Source organism: Stegodyphus dumicola, chromosome X2, assembly GCF_044657685.1.
Source record: "Stegodyphus dumicola isolate Sdum_Otavi_A_Nest chromosome X2, ASM4465768v1".
NCBI lineage: Eukaryota > Metazoa > Arthropoda > Arachnida > Araneae > Eresidae > Stegodyphus > Stegodyphus dumicola.
The window spans coordinates 121,484,041-121,511,939 of NC_140781.1; the positions used below are offsets into that span (position 1 = coordinate 121,484,041).

Genomic DNA, 27,899 nt, shown 5'->3' on the forward strand with positions numbered 1-27,899 from the left:
CTTGCAGAAGAATTTTCACAGTGATTACAAAGGGACTAATCAGTCCACATGGATCAAATATCTTTGAAATAACTCTCAAAACGTGACGCTTAGTGATTCTAGCATCAATGGAATCCCTAACATCTCTTAAATCTAATTTAATTTTATCCTCAATCAGATCCCACTTCAATCCCAAGAAAGCTGTTCCTTGCCCGAAGTCAGTATTTTCCTCATATCCGTTTTCATTCCAAAGTTTATACAATTCCGGACAATTAATTTTTAATTTCCTCAAATGAAATCCTGCTGCTTTTAATATCTCTATTGCCGTAGAAGTCAAATGATAAGCATCTTGAACGGTATTGGCTCCATAGCAGAGATCATCAACATAAAGAAAAGAATTTAACATGTTGTAACATTTTGGATGATGTTCCTTAAATTTCTTAATGTGAAATCTCAAAACGCAAGCCAAGGAAAATGGCGAAGTAGTTAAAACGAAATGGAGACAATTTAAAAGGAGAGTTTCGGTTTAATCGCCTACCTCTTCGGGAAACCACAAAAATTTAAGGTATTTTCTATCTTCCTCCGCAATCTCTATCATAAGAAAAGCTTTCTCTAAATCTCCGCAAATTGCAAGTTGATATTCTCGAAATTTAAGAATTATGTCCAATAAATTTGCATAAAGATTTACTCCCGATTCTAGAGACTCATGAAGAGATTTATTATTTTCATTAGCCTTACTGCTACAGTCATAAACAATTCTAACTCGAGTTGTTTCCTTGTCATCCCTAATTACCGCTCTGTGGGGCATATAATATCCTGAATTTTTATCCTCATTAACACATTTTCCCACAATCTGACATTCTAACTGATCCGATATAATCTGTTTATACTGGTCATGAATTTCTTGATTTTTATTTAGTTTGTGCTTTAACGAATCAAAACACTTTTTAGCAACCTCATAATTAGAATTCAACCCAACTGCAGGTTCCAAGTTTTCCTTCCACATCAATCTACAAACGTATCTCTCCCCATTAAATTCCAGAGAATTTTCAAATTTTTCAATCAATTGATTGTCCCATTCAGAAAAGTTTTGTTTGTCTTACTGAAATTCTTCTATTTCCCAAAATTTTTTTCAAATCGCACAAAATGGAAGAAGAGTCCATGACTAAACGTACATTGTCATAATTATTAGTCAATTTATTACTTCCTTCCACTCCCGCTAATAACCAACCGAAAGAAGAATTTATCGCAGTAATGTTTTTATTTAACTTTACTCTCTCGTCATAAACAACATCCCAAAATGAATCGCATCCGATAAGTATTTCCATCTGACAGTCGCCAGAAAATGAATCAGCCAAAGGTAAACCTCTTTCCTTCAATGCATTGCGAATAGATACATCTGGGATTTTCAAAGACAAATTAGATATATATTCCGTTATGACAGCCTCTAACTCGTACAATTTCGAACTTTGATTCCTATTACACAACGTCAATGAAACGATACCATACAACTTATGGAATCGTGACGACCGTCGCAGAATAAACAAACATTTTTTATTTGTGTATTTAACGAAGCAGTTGATAGTTTTTTAGGCTTTGAATAGTTTTTCTGATAAGTTTGACCACTTTGATAATTTTGGGAAAAGGATCGTTTCGTTTCGTAACTTTTTAGGGGGCTCATCACAGTTTCGGCAATTTCCCTAGATTCGACTTCATTCCTCAAAAACGTAATAATTTCCGAAACCTCCTAATTCATTTCCCTGTTTCGTTTTCAATGAAAATCTAACACCAAATCTTGTGGTAGCAACTTCAATAATATTGGATTCAATAAATGCCCATATGAACCCTCCGTTACATTTAATAAATGCAAATTTCTTATATTAACTTCTATTTCATCATATAATTTACGCAAACCCTTAACATTAGATGAACATTTCACGGGTTCTAAGCTTAATAATTTAGTCGTGTAAGAATTTATAATAGAATCAGTTCTACCATATCTTTGTTTTAAAAGCTCAAGATATGAGTCATAGTTTTTCTCATTTAATTCAAAACCCGCAACAACGTTATATTCAGGACCAGAAAGAAGAGATTTTAAACATTGGAATTTTTCAATTTTCGTAAGTGAATTGTTTGAACCAATTGCGCTATCAAAACAGTTTAAGATTCCATAAATTTGCTAGAATCACCAGAGAATCGCGAAATTTCTAACTTTGGTAATTTTAAAGCCGTTACGGTGTTTTCCGAAACACTAGATGTGTTAAGAACTGAAGAAGTCCGCTGAACATTTTCTGCTGGTAATTCTTTAATTTTGCTCTTTAGTTTAATCTTAGCGAACAATATTTTGTCATCGTATTCTTCCGAAGCTTTTAATTCACTTTAAAATTTTTCCGGATCGTCTATGAGTGCTTCCACCTCTAAATCATGGCTTTTCAAGATCTGCTCCTTCGTTTCTAATAGCTCCAGTAGTTCTGATAATGAACTTACGTGTTCGACAGCTTCATCGAGCTTCTGCACTCTTTTAACTAGTTTCGTAACACTAGCGCGAACGGTACTTCTTTTTTCAATTATTTTTGAAAGCTTATCCATATTAATTCAGAATTTGTGAGTTCAAAAGCTCTTACCTCCATAGTCCAGTATGCAATGTTACGTATCCAAAAGCATACGTACAGTATCCAAATTTCTCAGAAATATAATCCAGTAATGATGACTAATTACTTCCGATATTTCACATTCGCGGACAAGATGCACCAATTTTGCATCTAATGGTTCTGTGAGACTAAAGGTGCATCCAAGAGATAATAAGAGGTTTTGTGAACAATAACATTTATTTACAAGAAAATACATGAAAATTTCAATCAATTAGAGATATATTATTAGGCATCTCTGCCTTCCATGTCCTACACCTTTAGTATCCTGCCTGCCACTGATTATTGGGACGAACACAGCGCCCTCTAGTCAGAATGAAGCTGGAAATATGTAATATCATGTATTTGAGAAATCATCAATTATATAATAAAGTATAGAACAAACAAACAAAGCTGGTTGCAGAGTTTAGTGCTTTGTGAAGATTTAATCATTTATGTACTTGGACATCTACAACCAATTTTAAACCCTTCCACACCTTTTCATTGCTTACAGAATTAAATGTGTTTAAATATGAAAAATGATTAAATGAATTCATTGTATGGTATTTAATTTTCTGTTATTCAGATATGGTATAACTGAAAGATTTTTCCCATACAAGAGTTTGACATGAATGCTGACCATGTGCATTTTTTGAGGGCAATGATAGTTTTTGTGAAAATAGGCACTTTTTTTTAATGCAGGTTGATATGCCATATTATTTTACTAATATTATTTGAGACTGGCATATGAAATACAAAGAGCTTGTACTAGGTATTGCCTTGCCATGCAGGGTCTCAAAACACAGTCAAATTGAATGTTTGTGAGAACAACAAAATCTGTTCTGCAGTGATTAGAGCAGTATAACTTCAAGGGGAGAGACCTGAAATAAATGTTGCTAGACATCTTTAAAAATTGTATATTTTATCTTGTCATTAAATAACCCATGAGTGGGTTCACATCATCATCTTTGACTACTAGTAGTTTGTTGGATTTGAATGCCAACAAATGGATGTGAATCCAAATAAATGAATTTTTCATGGTTTTTCCCTGTGTATGACATAAATAAGAGCCAGTTTTCTTTAAAAAGTTTTACATGAAGCCGCTTTATTTTTGACAGATAACCATAGTATACTTTGTCTTAAATGAAAGAAATGTGCCTTTTCATTTTAAGACCTACGTTGATAACATGTTGAAGATTAGGCAGTAGCTATGCTTTGAATTTTTGATTTGCACAGGATGTAAAGTTACACAAAAATCAGTCTTAGATTAAAAGTGGTTGAATAGAAAGATTTTTGATTTCATGGAAGGGTCCTTCGTCAAAGATAAAATTATTCTGCACTGAGTGCAGAAATACATCATTTAAGTAAATGAAATGAAATAAGCCTATCACCATTCACTTACCATCACCATCATATTAAAAATCTCTGAGAAGTCTAGTTTGCAATTAAAAGTCTTTTAACCTTTAACTGCTGTGACAGTTTTTTCGGCATAATTACTGTGAGCGGTCTCGCAGACCGCTTGAGAGAAATGCGTAAAAATACATACTTTTATGCCTTTTTAAGGAATGTTATAGATATTTTATGCATATTTATAAAATTCTAATTCATTTAAATCAACATATTTTAAACATAAATCATTTAATTTTATGCAGTTCAATTCATTTAAAAAAATTACTATTGTCATCTTTTTAAGGAAAAAAGCTTTTAAAGAACAAAGATTTTATTAAACATGCATGAAAATGTGCGACTTTATTAAGTATTACTGTCAATTAAACCATAATTCTACAACAATGAATTTTAATTATTAATAAATAATATATTAGTATATCTTTGTTTACAAAGATGATACATATTCAAAATGTGTTTTTGAGAGCACTAAAGATAAACTGGTTCCTTGCATTTCAAGCATTTGTATGCTGTTTTTCTCATACAAGGTGGGCACAGACTACATGTTTTTCTTTCTTCTAACTTTTCTTCTTGATTTGATAAATCCTTTCTCTTAATTTCCTTCTGTCCAAAGGATTCTTCTAATTGTTATTTTTAGTTCTCTTGGCAAAAAGGTGGAATTTATCCCAACTTTCAGATGCGGTTTAATAAGTTGATTAGCTAATCAAAGCATAATATTTTTCCTTTTCAGTTTTGTAGCATCAGGATACGACTGGAACAATATGTATGAACATAAATTCCAAGTATCTTTGGGCTCTGCTCTAGAGTTTACTTTTGTAGGATGTTTCAGATCAGGGAGCTGAATTATTATGTTATTCTTTGGTGTTCATGCCGCCCAATTTGGCTCTTTTTTGCACCACTTGAAGTGCTTTTTTCAATAAAAATTACCATTTTGTTCATAGTCATTAGAAAAATTACGATATGCATCTGAAGAAAGCTCAGTTTCACTTTTGCTTTCTCTGTCAATAACACTATACAATTCTTCAGAATTAGAGTATTCTACATGAAAAATACTGACATGATATTCAGTTTCTTTTTGAGTGATATATATGGGATGTTTTCTTGCAAAATATGAAGCCATATTTATTACTTTTACGAAAAACAAGCATCCGATAAATAATGTCTATCTTCCACTAAAACTGGTATGATTTGCTGTGAGTGGTCTCCCAGACAACTTAAAAAGTAAAAAACGTGGTAACTAAAATCATAATAAAGCTAGAAGTGTGAAACTAGATATGTGACCTTGTGGGGCGGGTTTGGAAAGGTAGGAGGAAGGACAGGGACCATTCTCCATTTTTAGGTGGGGAAACAATACTTAGAAAATCCTCAGTGGTCTCTCAGACCACTCACAGCAGTTAAAGGTTAACTGAAACTGGCAAATTTTGATGAATGTGAAAATTTCAAGGAAAATAAGTAACCACTTAAGAAGTTGTCTGGGTTAATTTTAGGTGAACTAAAGTCGAATGATTGTGGAACTAACGGTAATTTACAATGAAAAATTTTTATATATTTACAAATGCTAAGTTAATCAAAAGTACGTCATGTAGTAGGCATATGTTGTTGTTGAATGAATTTTTATATATTTACAAATGCTAAGTTAATCAAAAGTACGTCATGTAGTAGGCATATGTTGAAAGCAATTGCACACAAAACATTTTTCCATGTAAGAGAAATTAAAACAAATGTTGTCTCAACAATAATGACTAATATAAAATATTCTTTTCAGAACAATTGAATACTCCTTTCAGCTCTGCTGCCACTAAAACATAAAATGCAAATACAGTACAAGGTCTGAAACCCAGACATCCATTAACCAAAATGATCTATTATCAAGACCTCTCAAACGTTTTTTCGAAAATGTTTCCTTTTTCTCATGCAGCCCATGAATGAATAATGTGATACACTTCCAAAAGGAAATGTGTCGCAAATCTATTTCTATTTAGATTAGCTGAGTTTGTTTTGCCGAAAAGCATCATTTACTGTGATAACGTTGAATCATCCTGCATGTTATTTTGGTGCCTGCTGACTAGGGAATCACATTTTCATTTTGGCAGTGAAATGTTTTTTTGGGACAAGGACACCATTTTTTTAAAGAAATCTTTCTAGTTCTGTGCACAATGAGTGAATCGCGAAGAATGTTTGTTGAAGTGGAATTTTGCACATAGTGGTTTCCTTTTGTTGACATAGCGGGGAAGAAGGAGAAAAGATTAGGTTCTGTTTAACTTATGCTCAGGTAGCACTGTGGGAATTATGCTTTTCCTTAACTTTCTGATTTGATCTAGCTCATTATTTTATTTAGTGTATCATTATTCCTGTTAATTTATCAATATTTAAAGTTTTAGTAAAAGATAACATCTCTGTTTCACGCTTTCTTTCAAAATTTATATCCATCAATCAGCCAGTGGGTATTGGAGTTTTGCATTCACTGAAATGCAGATATAAAAGGGCCATTTAATAAAATCTTTGACTATCCTAGAATTCTTGAAATATTTTAATGTAAAATGTGCTGTATGCAGCATTGAAAGATTATGAGAGGGTAGGTCTGCAGATAATTTTTGAAATGCTTACATAGTCACAGGCTGCTGCCTATAGTGTTGATTATTCAAAAGCATTAGTTAAATTAGACTAGCAACAAATAAATGTATGGTTTATGAATGCTTTATGAATATGTTTTATTTATACAGGGTGTCAATCATACTGATTGTCTAGGTCAGCGATTCTCAACCTTTTCAAAGCTGCCGCCCCTCCTCTAAGGAGCGAAAACATTTTCAATACCCCCTTTGAGAAAATCCTGTAATTTAGGTATGGGAAAGAGAGTTCCTGAATTATAAAAGGCAAAAATTCTAAGTGATTTTCTTTCAGTAGGTTTACGCACCAAATTGAACTCGATAGTTTTGCCTGGAAAGTAATTACATTCCTTTTGTTAAAATTACAATGATTAATCCTAGAAAAAATTGCTTAAGTGATGTTTAATGTTTAAAAATTCTTTATTCTTAATTAAATAATTTAAAAAAAGAAACAGTAAAAAATACACTAAAAGAGTAATATCAATGAAACAATCAAGTATGATCACTGGGATGTCTGTGCTTAATGGTACAGAACCAGTTTCTGAATGTCTGGTTCAATATTTTTATACAGAGGATGGCACAAGTCCCCTCTTTCCACAATTTGGAGTCAACTTCTGTTTTTTGTAATTAGATCAATCACAGCACTGATTTCTCGCCCGACAAGGTAGGATGAAGGGAAATCAATTAAAAATTTTTTCACGACATTCCACAATCCTGGGTAAAGGCAAATGAAGTTACTTTGAAGCCAAAATTCTGTGAGACAATCACCATTCTGGAAGCTGGCTTTCAAAGTTTCATTAGTTGAAAATTCGACCGGTTCCTCCTGACGCTGAACGTCTGCTGTCTCAATATTCATAAAAGGATTCATGACCCACTGAGGGACTTTCAGAAACAAATTATCCTCAAATCGCTCAGAAACGTCCTTGTGCAAAGACTAAAGGTGTTGACAGTAAGGCATGTGTTTCATCGAACAGGATTCACTACTCTTATGCAGATCAGACATGATTGGAAACTGGCTGAACTTGTTGCGACCAAAATTCTGTTTCCACCAAGTGAGTCTTTTTAGGAAGGCGGGAAATAGCAGATTCTGCTGTGATCAAATTAAGCTCTTTGCCTTCAAGCTGATAATTAATTCCAATGACTTTTGTGAATAAATCGGTCATATAAGCAACATCAATCTTAAATTGTAGCTATTTGTCTTTCAGAGCTAGATTTTTCTCTTCGCAGAACTCAAGTACAGAGTCAAAAAGATTCCAGAACCTATTGAGGCAGGTCCCTTTGGAAAGCCAGCGAACCTCTGTATGTAGAAGAGAGCGACTGAATTCTTCATTGTTGTCTTTGCACAGCTGCCCAAATAATCAATTGTTAAGAGCATTACTGTAACATGGCATATTGTAATGACTGATGCAAATGGTCGCAGAGGTTTTTTTGCAACTAATTGCTGTCTATGAATCACGCAGCGAACAACTAAAATACTTGGTACCTGTTTCTTCAAAAGGGCGATGAACCCATATGTAGAAACTATAAAATTAAAAATATGAAATAATGAAGCATTTATGATATTAAGGAATCATAATTTATAAAAAAAAGCCTCAATATTTATTTTAGTTTTTTGTTAAATATTTCTTTCACAGTTACAATTTCCACTGTTCAGGCCCTGCAGTTTCCCTTTTAGAGAATTCCTACTAAAAGGTCAGTTGGAAGTCTTCTCTACAACTTCTTGGTCACATTTTTCACTGTCGGTAGCAATATTTTCTAGACTTAAAAAACCATATTGCAGATTTTGTCACCTGTTAGATGATAAGGGAATTGCGATCATAATGGAGAACTTTTGTTATATTGAACTTCATTTATTATCACTTCTTCATATTTCATCACAAATTGCGTTGACTGGAAAATTTTACCTTTTGCATATGATATCTGAAAACCTTCAGATTTGTAGCTATCATTGCCACTATGAAGTATGGTTGCTGACCATAAATTATGCCGGGCATTTTTAAAATATCTGCTTACACTTCCATGACCTTGCAATGTTCCACACAGCAGATTTTATGTTATATAAAGTTTTAAAAAATTTAATGATCTTCCCATTGTAAATTAAGTATACATTTTAAAAAGACTTTTATATCTACATATCAGCGCATGCAGCACTATGTATTGCCTGTATGATGGTGTATAATAGGGAGGAAAGACTAAGAGGGAGGTGTTATCTTTTACTGAAATTTTAAGTGAAGTATGAGTTACAGTTATCTGTAATCAAGATGACTTCAAATGTTGCCCGACCTTGTGTGGGAAAGGATTTTTAAACCAATCATTCATTAATGTTTGTGTCGTTCATGCTGTTTTATTTGAACAGTACAGGACACAGAAAATTTTTACATATTTAGATGCCCAAAGCTGTGTATTTTTGCTGATAACAAGCAGTTTACTTTTGTGAATTTCTGCAGCATTTATACATCCATAAATTATTAGTCTCAATTTGGAATTTTTGACACCTACTGGAGCCTTTCTTGCAAAATCAACAAGCTGTTTCATGTCATATATTGCCAGAAAAGACCAGTTTCATTAGCATTATAAGATTTTTCTGAAGATAACATGTTATCGGTGACTTATGAATGAATTCATCTACAAATTGTTAGGCAGATAACCCTTGAATGCTTTGCCATAACCAAAGCAAATCATCTACAGATTGTGTTATCTGTTTCAATGTCACCTGACTCGTTTATAACCTGAAATTTGTAACTGCTTTTATAACATGACGATTTTTTAATTTGGTTAACTAACCTGTTGAATATATATACACAATTGTTTTAAGTCCATTTGGTCATGAAATGTTTTGGCTTAAGCCATTATCATTGGATCTGTGAATAGGCATGCCCTTGCTATGTCACCCATTCAATCACCATTTCACTATGATTATCACTTTTAGCATAATAAATAATGATTTTTCTGTTATTCATTTTGAGTGGGGTATGAAAATCCACAGAAGATTTAAAAGTTCATTTTTTTTGTTTTATACTGTTGGCATTCCTGTGCACTCCTCTTATAATTTTGAGAACCTCTTTCCATTTTTTGCAGTAATTCTACTTTTTGCTTGATTGACATTGAATTATGCTTTTGCTTTGCATATCCTGCAAAAGCTTTAGAATTAGAAACTCTCTTTGATGTAATCAAAAATTCAAACATTAATGTTGATAAAATGGCAGTAATAACAATAACCTGCAAAAAATAATAAGATGGATCAAATTAGAAAGTTAAGGAAGAGTGCAGTCTGCTATATTACTTGAACATGTATACCTTAGCATTTATTTTTCTTTTTTCGTATTAATGAATGAAACTAACAAGGAAAACTATTATAACAACATCCCACTCCAAAGAAATAAGTTTTTTGTTTTTGTTTTGGAGTTTTGCTTATTGTTTAGGTTAGATAGAAAAATGCTAACCTATCACAACCACTGAAAGGCCAAAAGTATGGTTGTGTATGACATTAGTCAGTGTATTGGCATTGACCATGGTGCAGTTGCTAGCCACCTGGTGTTTGAAAATAACATGCAGTAATCTCAGTCAGAAGAATGATCACTTTCATGGCACACCTTACTTATTCTTGGATATTATATTCTGTGTTTGAGACTTTGTAAGGATAAAGAAATAGCTCTAGGTCTGAAGGTTTGGATATTAGATTGTTGCAGATACTGGACATCCGGATTTCAGATTTTGTACCGTGTTTGTTAAATCAATAATTATTGCCATAAAAACATATAAATGCCATCAACATAATGAATCCAAATTGGAAAAAACTATTTTTAAAGTAACTTAATATCAAAATAATGGTAGTATTGGCCAATAATGGCCAAGAGATTTCCTATAGTAAATCATTTGATTTGGCAATGGTAATTGTTGAAAATAGACTCTTAACTGAAACCTAAGAAAGATTCCTTTTTCTGCTTCAGGATGAGTGAAGTAAAATTCTCAAAAAAATTTTTGCTTCCACTGAAATATTAACAGAATCAAATTTAACTTCAAAAGTGACCATAACTAAATCCTGGAGAGAATAAATAACCTTTGAATTTATAGATAAATTCAAATGAGTTTTTACAATGCAAGTACTGCTGAAGAGTAAAGAATAAAATTTAGTATTGGTTACAGTCCTTAAATATCGCGACCATGGGCCCAAACCCTTGACAAACTACAGAAAATAAGCAGAACTCAGAAACTCTTCTAGGAAACATGTTCTGTTTGTAAACTTGCCAGTCCTTTTCATATACATAATGCTGAAGATATTACAGGCACTTTTCAAAGTTTCCTGTAACTTATAACTATTCGAGACACCTTTTTTTTTTTTACGGCAGAATTCCAAAATGTCTTCCAGTTTTGTCACGTAATAAATACACACTGATGAACTCGCTTCATAGTACTTCCATAGCACAGTGTTTTTAGATGTTCCTTTCATTATTCTTCATTCTTAGTAAATGACCCTTTCAAGTATAGGTAACTAACTACCTAAATTTAATGGTGATTATATGATGATTTAATGGGGCTCTGATGACTTGATTGTACTTGCAGGAGATCTGTTTATAAGAAAGGACAATTCTAAAAAGTATATCATTCATAGAATGTTTTTGAATGTTAACTTAGCTGTGCTATCAATAGGCATTATATTAATGAAACATTATTTTCTATCCTCAGAATAGCTAAGATATTAAAACTGCAAAATGCTAATAGTTTACTTCATGTTTCATTCCAAGTGGTAATGAACTCCTATCCATTGCATAAAGATTGCATGTGTACATAAATGTAAATCAGTTTTCATTTGAAATGTTGCAGAATATGTGAAGTAAACAGTACAAAATAATTTTCATATTTAGAATACTTCAGAAAGGTATTTTAAATATGAACTGAATGATACTGTGTATAAATGGTATTCTAAATATGAACTGAATTGTATGTGTGTTGATGGTAGGTGGAAGTGAATTTTCTTTCATATGAAATACAAATTGTGAAATTTTATGAGTATTCATATAGGCCAGTTCCCCCTTCCAATAAGACTGTTGGTGATATATTTTTGTGTAATGCAGATGCTGCATATCAGTGGCAAACAAAAATTTTCTTAATACATTTTAATTTTTTTGTTTTATTAATTAATTTATTTTGTGTGCATTTGATTCAAAATGCAAACTGGAAGCCTCATATTGAGTTATATTCATCTAAAAAAGTATTTATTTCCTTTAATTTTTTATGTTAATTTTTTTTTATTTATTTACCTTGTATTGTTCTATAATTTTATTTTATTTAAACTTTTGTTTTCTGTTTTATTTTGTAATGCATGTTTAATTTCAGTTCATTTTGTTTTGTTATTGTGCAGGGATCTAACAAAATTCGGGAATGGAATGTTACATATCTGGAATTCTTCAAAATTAACTCCAAATTCTCTTCCAAACTCATCATTAGTATTGATGTTGTCTAGAACATCTATCATGAGTTTTTATTAGAAATGACAAATATGGATAGTCAACATTCCACAACCTCGGCAATATGCACTGTTATGTTTTCTTAGAAGGTATGTTACCTGATTTTTTTTTATATTTATTAAGTTTTTACATACCAAGGTACAAGTTATAAATTGTCTGATAGCATTTATGATGAAAAAAGTTTCTAAGGAATACTCACTGACGTATGTGTACTAAGATGTTTAAAAAAAAGAGTGTCATTCCATGAGCTTATGATTTTTCATAGTAAGTTTATATTTAGCATTTTTTTAAATGGTAAGGCAAATATATATAACAATTTCATTTTATATTTTGTTTATTTTAAAAATATGACACTTACTTTTTAATGCTGTTTTAAAAAAGTTTTATTGCTTGTGTGAAGCGTTCTTGATGCTTAATGCTTCTTGACTTACAAGTTCTTTTTTTTTGGGGGGGGGGTTTCTTTACTGTGTGCTGTATTGTTTCATAAACAAAATAGCATGCTCTGTTTTCTCTACACTATCCGTTTGATTGGTTAGTTTAAGTAGATTTTTGGCCCAATGATATGTATTTGTTGAAAAGTAATGTAAGAGCAGCATATGGTATTTAGATGTAGCCATTAGTCAGTTTGCCAATGAAACAAAATACCTAGTGTTGTGAATCCCTCCCCAGGAGAATCAAATCATTATTCTAAATTAGTCGATAAATTCCTGTTTTAATAAATGTGATGACAAAAAATAAATAAATAATTAAATAAAAAATCTGAAAGGTTTCTGGGAGGCTTAAGTGAAGTCGTACAGTTGTCTACCATTAATACAATTTTTGCATTTTAAACCAACCAAATTCAAATGTTGCCGAGCCTCAGGTATGATATAATTTTCAAACCACTCATTCATTGATGCTTGTGTCATCCATGCTCTTTTATTTGCATGATATATAATGGGAAATATCTTTATGTGTACTTGTGCGTTCCTGCAGCATTCGTACTTGCTAAAATTGTTAGTATCACTTTGGAATCTTTGAGAGCAATTGGAGCCTCTTCTGTAGAGTTTGCCAAGGTGTTTTCGTAGTACATATTGCCAGAAAAGGCCAGTTTTATCAGCATTGTAAATTTATTCTGAAGATAACTTTTCACTTTTAGTGAGTTCTATAAATTCATCTGCAAATAGTTCACCAGCCTTTACTACAGTACAGAGTCCGAGATACAGACATCCAATATCCGAAATGATCTAAAATCTGGACCTCAAAGCCACCAACACTTCTTCCCCCTCCCCCCTTTTTTTGTGTGTATGCTTTTTCACATGCACGTTTGGTTTATACCCGATAATAAAACATGCGGAGAGTAGATTAGATACCTCATTAATGAAGAAACAATCATTTTAGCATAAATTTGTGTGATCAAAATTTAACTCTGCAGCTGTGTATCTGCTTGGCATATGTCTCAATTCAAAACATTCTACATAGAAAAATCATTGATTTTACACCAACTAATATTTTATATCCCTAACGGCAATCTGATGAATCATTTATTTATTATATTTGGCTTTCATCATTGCCTGTTTATCAGCACATGACAACTTGTGTAATGACTCATTCAGCGATATCTAAAAAAAATTGTTATGTTAGTAATTCAATAACAAAGAGTGTGGTAAACTTTTCTGTTGGCATTCCGCTTGGCGATTATTACAGATTTAATTTAAATGCGCTAAGAAATATTGACGAGGAAATATTTAACAAAAATATCTTTCGATAAACTAAAAATAGATTTCTTTAATGATATTCATACGCCAAAAGATTACATTTAGTGCTGTTTGAATTAAGAGCAACTGATTTGTTAGTCGCATAAACCCAAAATTAGCGCCAGAGCTCGTATGGTCGCAATTGGCAGCAGAATTTAGTTGAAACAAAACTTTTGTAATTTAGAGAAGCACGGAGCAGCAAAATTAAGGGATGACAAAATGTTTAGAATTTAGGGAAACATGGGACCCAAAATTTAGGGGCTGCAAACATTTGGAAAATTTTAGGACCAGCAGAGTCTGCATCAGATGGTAAGATATTTATCGTCAGCCCTTAATAAGCCTTAAGTATATGTGAGAATTTATTTATTTAGGACTCGGATAAGCCTTAAGCATGTGCAAGAAATAGTAAGTATAATAAATAACTATAATACAATTCGGTCTGGTGCGGTAGAAGCAAGACAAGCAAAACTTCTTTAGAATTATTAGATTTAGGAACATAAATTTTTATCTAGTGTATTTCTTCAAGGTTGCAGAACAAAATGCTGATGAAGAATAGAAGAACCTCGGAACAATATTTGGTATCATTTTGTCAAATTAGGTTAAAAAAAAAGGAAAGTGCCGGTATTGTCAGCAGACAATTTCTTGTTCTTTGGAATCTGCCTCCAATTTAAAAATTTACTTTTAAACTGTGTTTTGTCATAGCAACAAAATATCAACTATAGTAATAGAATAATGTAATCTTTAACAAAAGTGAGTTTAGTCATAATTTTTAGCATTTTTTATTCCAGAATTAATGTTGTTCTATGTAGAAAGATTTTTGAGAATCTCGAAAGTACAGTTGAAAGAAATCAGTCCAGGGAATGAGTGGTTTGATTGAGTTGATTCCAGTGATCCCATGCCTTGTTCAGTTATTTCTGTGTTTCCATCTTTGTGCACTGCTGTTGATCCATGCCTGTACCAAACACTTTCATCAAGGTCATTGTTAGTGGAATCTTTAAAAAAGAACTGATTCACTTCAGTGAGCGAACAGTTCCGATTTTGATCCCTTGAAGCAGTGGTCTTGTACTATCCTATCACAGTGCTGTCCACAAGATTGCTGTCTACAGACTGTGCCACAAGATTGCTTCCTGTCCCAGATGCTCTACAGTTGGAACCTTCGTCTGCCTTATGATCTCTTATTTAGTCATCCTGAATGTGCCACCATTGCCTAAGGAGTACATTCAAGATCTCCAGGCATGGTTTGAAGTAATAAACAGTTTTGCATGAGAGTGAGTCAGTTTGACAACGGAGAGGATGAAGCCCCAATATAACACAAGAGCTATAGGACATCGATTAAACGAAGGTGACAAGGTGTGGTTATGGAATCCGATTCAATGGAAAATGTTTTCTCATAAACTACATTCGCTGTTGGACAATCATACTCAGACCTAAATAGGCTGAACTGTGTCATAGTTCGGATCCATAAGTAATCAAATTCTAAGCCTAAAAGTGTTCATTATGACAGGCTTGGCCCTTACTATGGCCATAGTGTATAGTCCCCCATAGTGTATATAATGTACATAGTATACAAAGAACCATTGTCCTATTAGTATATAAATCTGTACATTTATTGATTTAGTGTTTGATTTGTTGTATGATATTTATTGAAATTGTTTTAGTATTGCATTGATTTGGCTTAGTTGTAAGTATGGCTTTCAGCCCAAGGATTTTACATCGTGGGGATATAGTTTTGTGGAAGGGGGCAATGTTATGAATTTTATATGTATGTAAATAATTTGACTGAAATTGTATTATCCATCATGTAATGTAATAGGAAATGCTTGAAGAGACAAAGTTGTACTGGAAAAATAAGATTACAGGCACCAGTCTATTCAACATTAAGGTACTGTCCCTTTTGCAAAATTGGTGACTTTGGGCAACTTATGTTTATCGCTAAATTGGTGACCATTTGGCAACATTTTTGCCGGGCCCTGTATAACTGTAATGGGAGGTGCTGGAAATTTCTCAGCGGCCAAGGTAAAAAACTGTATAAGGCCAGAGAAAGCATCAGCTCTCAGTTGTTCAGAGATCACTTCGGAGTATTGAGATATCTGTGAGAGTTTCAACTTTTTGTTGCACTCTGCATGCATTGTGTTTAAAAGTTCTTAGTCTGAAATGGAACTACTGATTGTGCTTTGTGATATTGAGGAGAACTGTACACCTGTGTATGTGCAAAGTTCTAGAATTGTTAATTGCTTTTGGGAAATAAATTTTATCAAGCTATCATCAGTTCTGTGTGCATTCAATCAATTATGAACCTATACTTGTGCAGGACATTTGGTTTTTTTCCAGGGTGAGATTTTAAGTTTTTTTCTAGTGATGATATTGGTTTAAGCTTGTGACCTAATTTAACTTTTGTTGGCTTTTGAAATGAATCCTGTTTTTAAAAAATCTCTAACTGAACTAAAATTTCCAACATTAGTAAATTCTCTGAACGCTGGTAGTTCTGTCTGAGGTTCGAATCTCACAAACGGGCTGGCTACAAGGTCATTTTCATGGTTTTCTGCATGGGTAACTTGTATACGAACCAGTTTCCTTTAGAAAGTCCTCCATGAATCATCCCTTCCCTTAGACAGATATCCCTCGAGGTTTTGTGATAATCACATAACTCTAATCAAACCAAAAAACCTGAAATATATATACAGTCAAAAGTCGTTAATTCGGACACCCATAATCCGGAATGATCTATAATCCGGACCTTGAAGCTAAAAACTTTCTGCGCATGCGCCGCGTTGGCACAGGCATTTTACGCATGCGCGTAAGACCTTGACTACTGCGCATATGCGTGTGTGCAAGTGCAGAATACGTTTTCGCCTGCGCGTTTAATGTATAACGGAAGGTGTAAGGTAAAATTATCTAATTATCTATTTCAGTTAATGTTAATGATTGCGTTGTTCCTTAATCTTCGAATTGGATCCCGCGGTAAAATCCTAGTATACGGTGCAGCCTTGGCGCAATTTTGAAAATTATCGCCAACACCAAAAATTACCAAAAGAACATCTATGTATATATATAGTGATAGTATACTATCACTACACATACTATACACTATAGTGATAGTATACTATACACTATATACTATCACTATATACATAGTATAGTATATACTATGAATAACTATATATATTCTTTGAATACCTGTTTACTACTCATCGTATATGTCCCGTTTTTACTGCTCATCATAAAAGTTGCCAAAAGTAGCAAAATCCCGTGTGCACCGGATACTAGGATTAAACCGAGACTGTAAGAGCAATTTTATAAAAGTAAACTTGAACTTTCGATTATGTCAAATAGAATATCCGATGCTGGAACTTCTACAAAACGAAAGTATGTTTCGATGTCCAACAAACAAAAAGTGGAATTGCTGCAAAAAATGGATGAAGACATGAAGAATGTGACAGAGAGGTTAGTGAAAACGAAAAAATTTCGATTGACAAGTTAGTCGGTATTCTCAGCACAGCAATTAACGGGACTTGAACAGCGGAACTTTGTAACTGAACAAGAAATTATGTCTTTTTATAGAATTAAAGAGAAAGTATTGTCACATAAAATGAAGCAACTTAAACAACTTACATTGAGAGAAATGTTTAATAAAGTAAACAAATAAATATTAAGTCTTTTTTTTTTTTTTTTGTAAATTTTGATCATAACCGTTCTTTATTTCATAAATTGCGGTTTCATATTTTTAATTTTATAATTTCTGCATGCCATCTTACGAGATTTAAACTGATGATCTATAATCCGGAAAAATCGATAATCCGGAATCGCCGAAGTCTCGACGAGTCCGGATTAACAACTTTTGACTGTATATCTTTTTGTATTTTCCTGTGGCTTTACTTTCTCTGAATTGGTTATGAATTTCTTAAGAACTTACTAAACGTGTAGTTCGCATACATAACTCCTGATATTCGTATTCATCATGCTGTTGGGTAGGAAAAAGAACATTGGGGGGGGGGAAGCATATAAAACTTATCAGAGGAAGAATGCAAAAAAGTGTCAGTTGGGAAGAATGAGTTAGAGTGCACTTTGGTTTTGGCCAAATTTTCTTCCCTTTTAATTCTTTTGAGAATTAAGTATACTACATCATTTTATTTCTCAAAATGATCAAAGGAGAAAAGGATTTCATAAAGCAATTCTGTTTAGATAAGCTTACTTGAATTTTCCTGTTGCCATACAGGACTTCTTTTTAAGGATTTAAAAAATAAAGCAAGAAAGTTGCATCTAAACTGAAATAAAAAATTTGCATACACATTAACATGATCTCAAATTACAAAAGTGATTACAGCTTTGTATAGACAGTGTGGGGCCCCAGACACAGCATTTTTTAGTGATGTCTAATGTCCACTTTCTTGTTTTTATGATTGCAGACCTAAAATATCTCAGATTTGGAATGGTTTGTGGTACTTGAAATCTGAGACCCTGGATCAGAACCTTTTAGATATAGGTGATTGGAAAGCAGTAATTTAACCTTTAACTGCTGTGAATGGTTCAAGAGACCAGAGGAATTTCTAACCGCCATTTCCACCCCTAAAAACGGAGAATGGTCCCTGTCCTGTCTTACCTCTTCTATAACTGAATGAGTAATATTTGTAATATGGATCTTAATGGGTTAATCCATATTAATTGGCAATAATATCTAATTCGTTTAGTGTACTGAATTTCTGAAGAAAAAGTAAACTTATTTTTATAGAAGTTGCATGGTTTAAGAATCCTCCCCCCCCCCAAAAAAAAAGGAAATGATTGATTTTTTAAAGATAAAATTGAAATTGCTATCTGAATGTGGATAAAAAAATATTCTTTCTCCTCCCAGGAGGAAAGAATTTCACTCTTACTGGCTTATCTTAAGCTTATTTACTAATTCATGTAATTTAAGAGCTTTTTCCTTTGTAGGAGACTGTATATGCAGCATTTTAATAATTTTTCAATGACTATTCCTTTAACATTCCATTTAATTCTGAAATATCTAGTTGCTATTATATCTTTGCAGAGAATTGTTAAGATTCATGTATAAAAGTCGTTGAATGGCAATTTTACAGTGTCGAACACTGGCCATAATTGTATGTTGTTCTGCATTACATGTTATGAATATTTTGTAAAAATATTTGTTGATAGTACCTATGTGGTGATAGTACCTTCTTTCCTTTCATTGTTATTGCTTGAGCTCAGGCATACTAATTCATCATTTGTACTCCTGCAACTGAAGAAAAGGGTTCTATATTTATATCTCTGAATATAGTCCTGCAAAATTATATGAATATTTTTCTGATTCTTGTTGCCTTATCACCTCCAATAAATTAGTGAGCTCTTGAAATCAATTTTAAATATGAAGCTATTTAATATTACAGAGGGCATTTTCAATATTATAATTCAAAAGAGGCCCACCAGCAGCCAAGCGGTAAAGTCGCTGGGCACTGGTAGTCTAGTCCAAAGTTCGAATCCTGTGAACAGACTGACTGCATCGGCATTTTTTGGGTTTTCCCCATGTGTAAAGTGTATATGAGAAGTTTCTCTCGGAAAGTCCTCCACGAAGTCATCCCTTCCCTTAGGCAGATAGCCCTCCAGTTCTTTGCTGTAAACAAATAAACCAAATTATTATGTGAAAGATTCCAGAAAATGATTACTTTTGACAGAGCTTTCTAATTTTTCTGGTTTACCTCCTCAGTTTGGGGTCTTTAAAATTAACTAACCCAGTTATTTATATTTTCAGTTTTCTAACTATGTAATTTTTACTTATGGGGAAATCTGATTAACAAAAAAAGTATTTTTTTTTTCCAGGCTTGTTACTCGTTATCAGAAATTGGAGCTCAGCAGTATGACCAGTATGGGAAAATTTTTACTGTTAAATTACAGTATAAATTTTACAGGGAAAGAGTCGGTGTTCGACCTGGTCAAATATCAAAGGTTGCTCAGGGTCAAGTGACATCCATGGGAGATGTGGCAAAACTAGGTTTACCTCTACAGCATTCACCTCAAACATCTCAACTTTTAAAACTTGGGTCTCAGTCATATTCTGACATGAAATTTTTTATTCAGGTACTGAATTTTTAATAAAACACATTAAATGTAAATTTCTGTTATCTGTTTTCCAAATTAGTTATATAACTTCTCATTATAGGAAGTTGAAGATGCACTATTCCGTATGGTTGTCCATAGAGATCGTGTACTAACATATAAAACTGAAGAAGTTCAAGTCATTGCACAAGATGAATTCTATGTAGAGCAGAGTAAAACTGGTCATATAGATAAACAACTCGCCCGTGTCCGTATTTTCTTTCTGGCATTTATAACAGGTAATTTGCTTTGCTTACATTTATAGTTTTTATCAAATATTCTTATCATGCTAGTTTTATTTAATGTAAAATTTTATACTAATAAATAAAATGCAATAATACTTGCTTATAAGCATAACCATCTTGGCACAATTCAGTGATATTTTGCAGAAGAATGACAACTTCTAATTGCAAAGAATTATTTATTAGCATCAATATTATTGCATACAAATGTTATAATTAGATTATCTCCAAAATCAATCAGTAAACTTAATCACTAGGTTTTCTGTTTGCTGTGTGTTTTGGTTAAAATTTTGTGACAGTCTTTTCAGAATAAATTCAAAACAATTGTTCCCTTTAGAGATTTTTCAGGAACTGTAGTTCCTACTGAAATTTCATGGCAGTTTTTTTCTGCTACAGGCCATTCATTCCCACAAGTGTGTTTTAAAACCATATTTAAGCTAAAATATCCCATTTTTTCTGTAAAAATCATTGAAACAACAGACTACTAACCCTGGAGGAATGGAACCATGTGAGCTCCTTCCTAGCTGTGTGTATGTTTTTGGAAAAACTGTAGTGAATAAAACTGCAATTACTTGAATAAAAAGCAAATATCAATATTCAGCTCTGTTTTCCCATTTGTGGAGTACATTTCAGAGTATACATTTACTGTACATTTCAGAGTATTAGAAAGCAACTGCAACTTTTCAGATAGCACCAGTAAATGTGAATTTACATTTTATGCTACACTGTATTTTCATATGTAAAATAATAAATTCTTCTCAGTCGGAGATTTCTCTCCCCTCCCCCCCAGCTCAAAAAATGAATATTTGAGTCTGTGCCTTATTATTTCTAATGTAATTTAGCAGAATAAAATTATTTTAAAACAGTTGTGATAATCTTATAATAATTTATACATTCACAGTATAGGAAAAGTAAGTTTTTAAATAGCACTAGTAAATGTAGATTTGGCATTTTATGCCACACTGTATTTTGATATATAAAATATTGAATTCTCCCTATTAGATTCCCCTCCCCCCAGTTCAAAAGATGAATATTTAAATCTGTATGCCTTTTTCAAATGTAATTCTGCATAATAAAATTATGTTAAAGCAGTTGCTAATCTTTATTTACATAATCTTCAGATGTTGTTATTTTTGGAACTACTGTACCTAAAATGTAGATGTTTTATGCATATTACAACAGATTAATAAGTACTTTTAAAAATTAAATTTAGTGAATCTTTTTAGACAGCAGAAAAGTGGTCAGTTTTGCAAAATGTGATGGGATGTAAATGAATATATTATCTCATCAACCATGAAAATGTTGCCAAGCAGTGTGATTTTATACCAGTTATGGCTAAGCTGGATGTCACAACATGTAACGTCTGTACTCTCATTTGTTGTAACACAGAGTGATTCTCAATAAGCACATTTTATTTGTATGGACAAGGATATAATTGATTAATTGCTATGTTTTTTCTTACGTTAAACAAAAAAAAAGTCAAAGCTGTAGAATCATATTTTTGACTGTTGTCCTATTCATTTACAGCTGAACAAGCAAATTAACATCTGTTGAAATAAGAAAAGGACAACTCAATGTGGTAGACAAAACAGTAGTAGATCACAGCACTCACCTGTAGAAAGTTTGATGTTCTACTAAGAGCTTTCGGTAAAATTGGAAAACTTAATGAAATATTAGAAATCAACAAAAGCCTTTTTACCAAGAGCTAAAACAAAGGTGCTTGAATACTTCAACAGCAATACCTGTTTAATAGATAGTGCAGAAAGATTGATGAATGTTTTATCCTAAGACTTGCATATACAAATGCAGCATCCACAGGAATGATTAGTGCTACTTTGGAAGAAATTTTACCAACTTTTCACGGTCAGTTGGATATTACATAAGTACTTATTAGCTATTTAAAAAGTGCACAGGAAAAAGATAAATCATTCATTTATCAATTCTGCTTTAGTGGGAGAATTTGTGTTCATGAAGAAGATATTTTTTATTTAAATTATGAACAATTAAATGAGATTTTAACTCAGCTCATTTTTGATTACCTTTACAGACACTGTTTTAAGAAAATTACTTTTTTGTAGTTGTTTTCTGCTTATGGTGTTCTTTTAATTGCGTGTATGTATCATAATCTATTGTTAACTTTACATCAGTTTCACATATTCACTTTCTTGTAATTGTATAAATAATGTTTCCCTGGTTTTACAGTTTCTGCCTATGATATTTAACTGTTAAATAATGGTAGTAGAACAGGTGTTACTGTATATCTACTACTGATCGTGGGTATTCTGAAAGAACATGACTAATTGGATACATTAGATATCCTATTTTGCACAATCTATCTTACCGAAATAATTTTGTTTCAGTTTTCTTCTATGTACTTGATAAATTTGTAATCATTGACCATATGGTGGTTTACAAGTATTATTAGTAGTACATCTTAACACTACATGTAGGTACAGTTGCCTTTTATTCTGTTAGGAATCTGTCAGTCATGTTATCCTTCTTTCTTTTTTTTCGGGGGGGGGGGGCTACACGTGGCTGAATGGTTATTATAATTGAATCAAAGCATCTGGCAACTATCTTTTTGTTGAGGACTTTATAAGGGTAATTTTCTGATTTTAACATTTCACAGGGAAATAAAACCTGAAATGCACATGCAAACCTGTTTTGCTACTGGAAATCAAATCCAGTCCAGAACTATCAGTAGCTTGATTTTCTAAATTTAATTTTTAAATACTTCTGAGATTGTTATGGAAGAAAGAAATACTTTATAAAATTTCAGGACTTGTGTAACATTCCTGCTTTGTTTTATAAAGTTACAGCATGATGATAGTTTGGATTAGGTTCGTTTTCAGGGGAATACCCAGGCAGCACATTCATTTTTGTAGTTTTTCCCTTGTGTAACATGCATATGAGCCAGTTTTTCTAAGAAAATCCTCCATGAAGTTATACTTCCTCTTAAGCATATGGCCCTCGTGAGCTTTGCCATAGTCAAATAAACCAAACCTAATTTGCTTGAAAATGGGTGTTCATTCAGCTTTGTTTTCATATTCAATTAAAAATCAAATCCCTTTCCACTAAATGTGCACAGTCTATTTTGTATGTGATGTTACATTTGTGAACGAGCTTACCAGTAGCTTGGTGGCTAAGAATTTTTGACACTGGTACTTCAACTTAAGTTAAAATCCTGGTTGAATGGGCTGGTTGCATGAGATTTTTCATAGTTTTCATATGTGTATTGTGACTGTCAGGCCACTTTCCCTTAAGAAATCTTTCACAAAGGTATATCTTTCCTTAGGAAGATAGCCCTTGTGTATTTTATTGTAATTAATTTAACTCATTTGTACTTAAAAAGTAAGTAGTTCTGTCTTAAATTCATTCCCGTCATTGATTGATCTTTTTTCTTAGTACTATTGCTGTCCAGTTTAAAAAATGAAAGAATGTTTTGCTTTCCAAACTAGAGCTACTATAATTTCATACTTCGGATATTAATTAGAACATTAACAATCAAAACAGCAAGAAATGGAACAACATTCTGGATGATTAACACTAAAGAAGTTCAAGAAATAGGTAATATAGTATCACATTTAAATATAATTAGGAACTGATTAGTCCCAAAACAGGAGGTTTCACAATATTTTGGGACAAGCCTTCAGCTGCTGCAAAATGCTCTGCAGGACATGCATCTCATTTGTTTAGTCAAAAGTAAAGTATAATATTGCAGATAATAGTTGATACAAAAATCTTACTTACTTCATTATAAATTCTTTCATGAGATGACTTAAATAATCTTTCTTTTTTTATATAAATGAAGATAGGATTTACCTTTAGTCTCTTGGCTCCTAGCATATTGTATATAATATATTTCTGTTTCCCTCCATGGGCCCACCATATCAAATAATGCAGGAGCACCCACCATATCATATATGATATGCTGAAATAGAGCATTTCATTTGACATTGTAAATGCACTTAAATTATGTCAGAATGCTGTGAAATCTTATTAAATGGAATCTCTTGAGTGTCAGCCTTGTTATTATGAATATTATTTATTATTTTCTCTATGAATATAAAACATGCATTGCTTACAATGTACATTCAGAATTTTCATACCGTGCAGGCACCTGAAACAAGCTCATTTGGTAATAGGCCATAATAGACAGATATTTAAATTCTAAAATGTTTTACTTCATTATTGTAATGGGAAAATTATTTAAATATTAAAATTATTATTACTACACATAATTACTAATATTGCACATTAGCTTATTTAAAATTTTTATTTTAATTTGTAAGTATTAGGATTTTCTGTTTGTATTATCAGAAATAATATTAAAATGACATATGCAAGAATCCAAATATTTTGATAAAAAAACAGCTTTTATAGGAAATATTTTTTTATGTTAGACTTAACTGCAAAATACACTGACAGGCAGCAATCTTCAGCATTCCAAGGTCGTGGGGGGGGGGAATTGTTTTGCAACTCTTTTTTTTTTATGTCACACTTTTTAATGCATGCTTCTTAAGGGCTGGTTAGATCATATGTGGACAGGAGAAGGTATTTCAGATTATAGCATCATCTAATATTTAAGTACAACTTGTGGAAAATGTAAGTTTTGAAAGATTAAAATATGTTTCGCCAAAAAAATAAATAAATAAAATAAGAGGGGGGAAAGTGCAAGCTCAAAGTTCCATGATAACTAGATTTTTTTTCCTTCTTTCCTGGAGATTGGGGAAATGCAGGAAGTTGTGTAAATAAACAAAATGAGATATTCTAGAAATTGAAAAAGTGATACATTATCCCTTTGCTGGTCAAAGGAGGTTTGTCTGTAAGACAGTCCTAACTTTTCATGAGCGTGCATTTCCTTTTTTTCTCTGAGTACATCTTAAGCTACCATTATGCTAATAAATAAAAAGTAATAATAAAATGGACGGATAGTTTCCAGTTCATTCAAAAGTAGACCATAAAATGGCCAGTAACTTGCAGTTAGGTGGTTGTCTTTGTCTTGGCATACATTGCCTTCCATAGTCTCATTCCATAATTAATCCTTTGCCATAATCAATTATTCATTTACTAAATATTTATTAAATACTATTTGCAGCAGTATTTACAGTATCATTTTTCTTCAGGTATGCCATCAGTTGAAGTTGGCTTAAACGATATTAACAGACAAGGTAAAGAAGTTGTGGGACGTTATGATATCATACCTGTTGTTACAGAAGAATGGATACGTTTAGAGGACTGTGAATTTCATTCTTGTGTTATTCAAGATGAATTTCACAAAAATCGTGTGATTAAGTAATGTATTCTTCTTTATTTCATTAATTATTGTTTACTTAACAATTTTTAAATACACTGGTGATAAAATTGAAAGGAACAAGTATAGAAACTCACGTAACTTGAATGATTTTGCAGCTAAAATATGGAATTGTGTAAAATCTTTATTATCTCATGCTTGGCATGTTTTTAGAATGCAGAATTACCTATTTTTGCAAAAAAGTTAATGTAGATATGAGCACAGAAACTGTGATACAATGTGGGATACAGAAAGGTTTGTTACAACTTTTTAGAAATACATAGAAAAAATTAATAAGATGTGCAATTACTCCTGATTGAAATGCAAGTCTAACAGTAATTTCCATGCGATGTATAAGCTTGCTCAGGAATTCCTGTGGGAACAAGGTGTATTTAAGAAGTTTAAAGTCTTGAAGCTTCCAGAGTATGCTAGGTGCTCAGTGATGCTGCTAGTCAGCATTTTAGTTATCTTGCATTAGTTATGTTCTATAGAATTTTAATCCAGAGAATATGTGGGCTACTCCATCCACTAGATTCCTTTGCCCTCAAGATTGTTAATAATAAAGCACCATGCTGGAGATGACCATGCTATAAAGTTATTATCTATTGCATCCCAAAATACCTAATGTAGGGATCAAGACCTCATCTCTATATATCAGTATTCATAAAAAGTATTCAATCCGTATTCAGTCGACACTCTTAAAAATGCATAGGGCATTTGAAATAATGCTTGTACATATCGTAATTTTATCAAGTGTGTATACTGATGCTGTTGACAGATGTTTCCAGTTTTATTGCATGTTATTTACTCCCTTGAGGTTGTAATATGTCTGAAATCACTCTCTCAATTCAAACAAAACTCACCAGCAAAGAGAATTCAACTTCATTCTGTAGTCCTCTAATCATGATGGTTTTTGCACCGCTGCAGCTGCGCACATTTTGCAGCCTGAGTTAGTGGGACACAAATGGGTTCTCTTGCATGCAGCCTGCTTTTATGAAATGTGTCACTCATGGCACATCAGGATAATTGAGTTCCTGTAGCTGCAGTGAACTCCTTTGCAATATAGGCTAATGTCAGATGTGTATTACTTTTAGCATCTGTTGTGGCACATTTTTACCTTGACCTGCTTGTCTGAAAATGTGACCAGTGTTTTTTAAATTGTATCCAGATTCTTGACATGATACTTTTGGCTAAGTCTTTAGAGACCTCTATTGGTGTCTGTCCTGCTTCCATTCTGTTAATCACATGCCATTTGTCACAATCTATCGAGTGCTTTCTGTGTGGCGTGTTCTACCTTTCACATAGCAAAACTTTATCCATCTAGTCCTAGAAATTTTGCTCCATGGCTTTTCTGAACTTCAGGTTTTTATGTAGCGAATGAGAATTGCATTGGATCATGTGAATGTTGACCTGAAGCTACAAACCACTTTTCATTGGACTTTGCAGAGTAGAATTTGCCTGAAGCACCTTTTTATTCTTCCTTTAATTTTTCATGCCAGTGTAATTGTTATTCATTTGCTTTAAATGTACAGAACATCAAGTATTTAAAAAATTTGAATCTGTGTCTTATTAGAATACTTAAGTATTTTAAAACTGGCTTATGATACTATGATGAAATAAATAAAATTTCAGTCTTAAATTATCCCTTTTAATTGAATGAGATTCTGTTTTTAACATATACTGGAATACAAGTATGCTTTGGTGGGCAAATCATTTGAACACATTTGGCAAAATAAAATAAAAATTACAGTCAAAAGTCTTTAATCTGGACGTCCATAATCCGGAATGATCTATAATTCGAACCTCAAAGCTACAAACTTTCTGGGCATGCGTAAACGCATAATGCGTTTACACATTGGCGTGATACCTTTGTGCGTGCGCATAATATGTTTACGCATACATGTTTAGTGTATAACGGTCGGTATAAGCTAAGCTAAAATTATCTATTTCAGTTAATGTTGCAGATTGCGTCGTTCTTTAATCTTCTAATTGGATCCGGCTTATTATTTTTTGCAGACTGTTAGAGCAATTTTATAAAAGTAAGCTTGAAATTTCGATTATGTCAGAAAGAATTTCTGATTCTGGAGCTGCCAAAGGATCAACAAAGCAAAACCATGTTTCGATGTCCATCACACAAAAAGTGGAATTGCTGCAAAAAATGGATAAAGGCATATCCTTTGTTTCTCTAAACCATTCCAGAATCTGTTTATCAATTTCACGCTGCTCTGCGGGGAAGGGGGACGTTGTGGCGCGCAATGAACTGGAAGTTGATCTGTCAGCACTATCCTTTTCTTCAGAGCAGATGTTTTTATTTTATTCAGCTTATAATTCCTTACTAAATGCACTATTTCATATCGATGTACTCCATCTTTGATATGATTTAAATCAAATTCCTCGTCATTATAAATATCATGAATACACATCAAATAGTTTTCTGGTTGCAATTTTCTA

General features: G+C 32.6%; 1 protein-coding gene across 1 annotated transcript in view; it reads left to right on the forward strand.

The window, feature by feature from the left end:
- The window catches only part of stnB (stoned B), an 87,494-nt gene that overhangs the window by 40,664 nt on the left and 18,931 nt on the right, over positions 1–27,899 (forward strand). Inside the window, exons 3-5 of the mRNA XM_085808744.1 lie at positions 19,638–19,895; positions 19,978–20,152; positions 25,282–25,450. Coding sequence (XP_085664870.1) covers positions 19,638–19,895; positions 19,978–20,152; positions 25,282–25,450 — 602 coding nt within the window. The remainder of the gene's footprint in view (positions 1–19,637; positions 19,896–19,977; positions 20,153–25,281; positions 25,451–27,899) is intronic.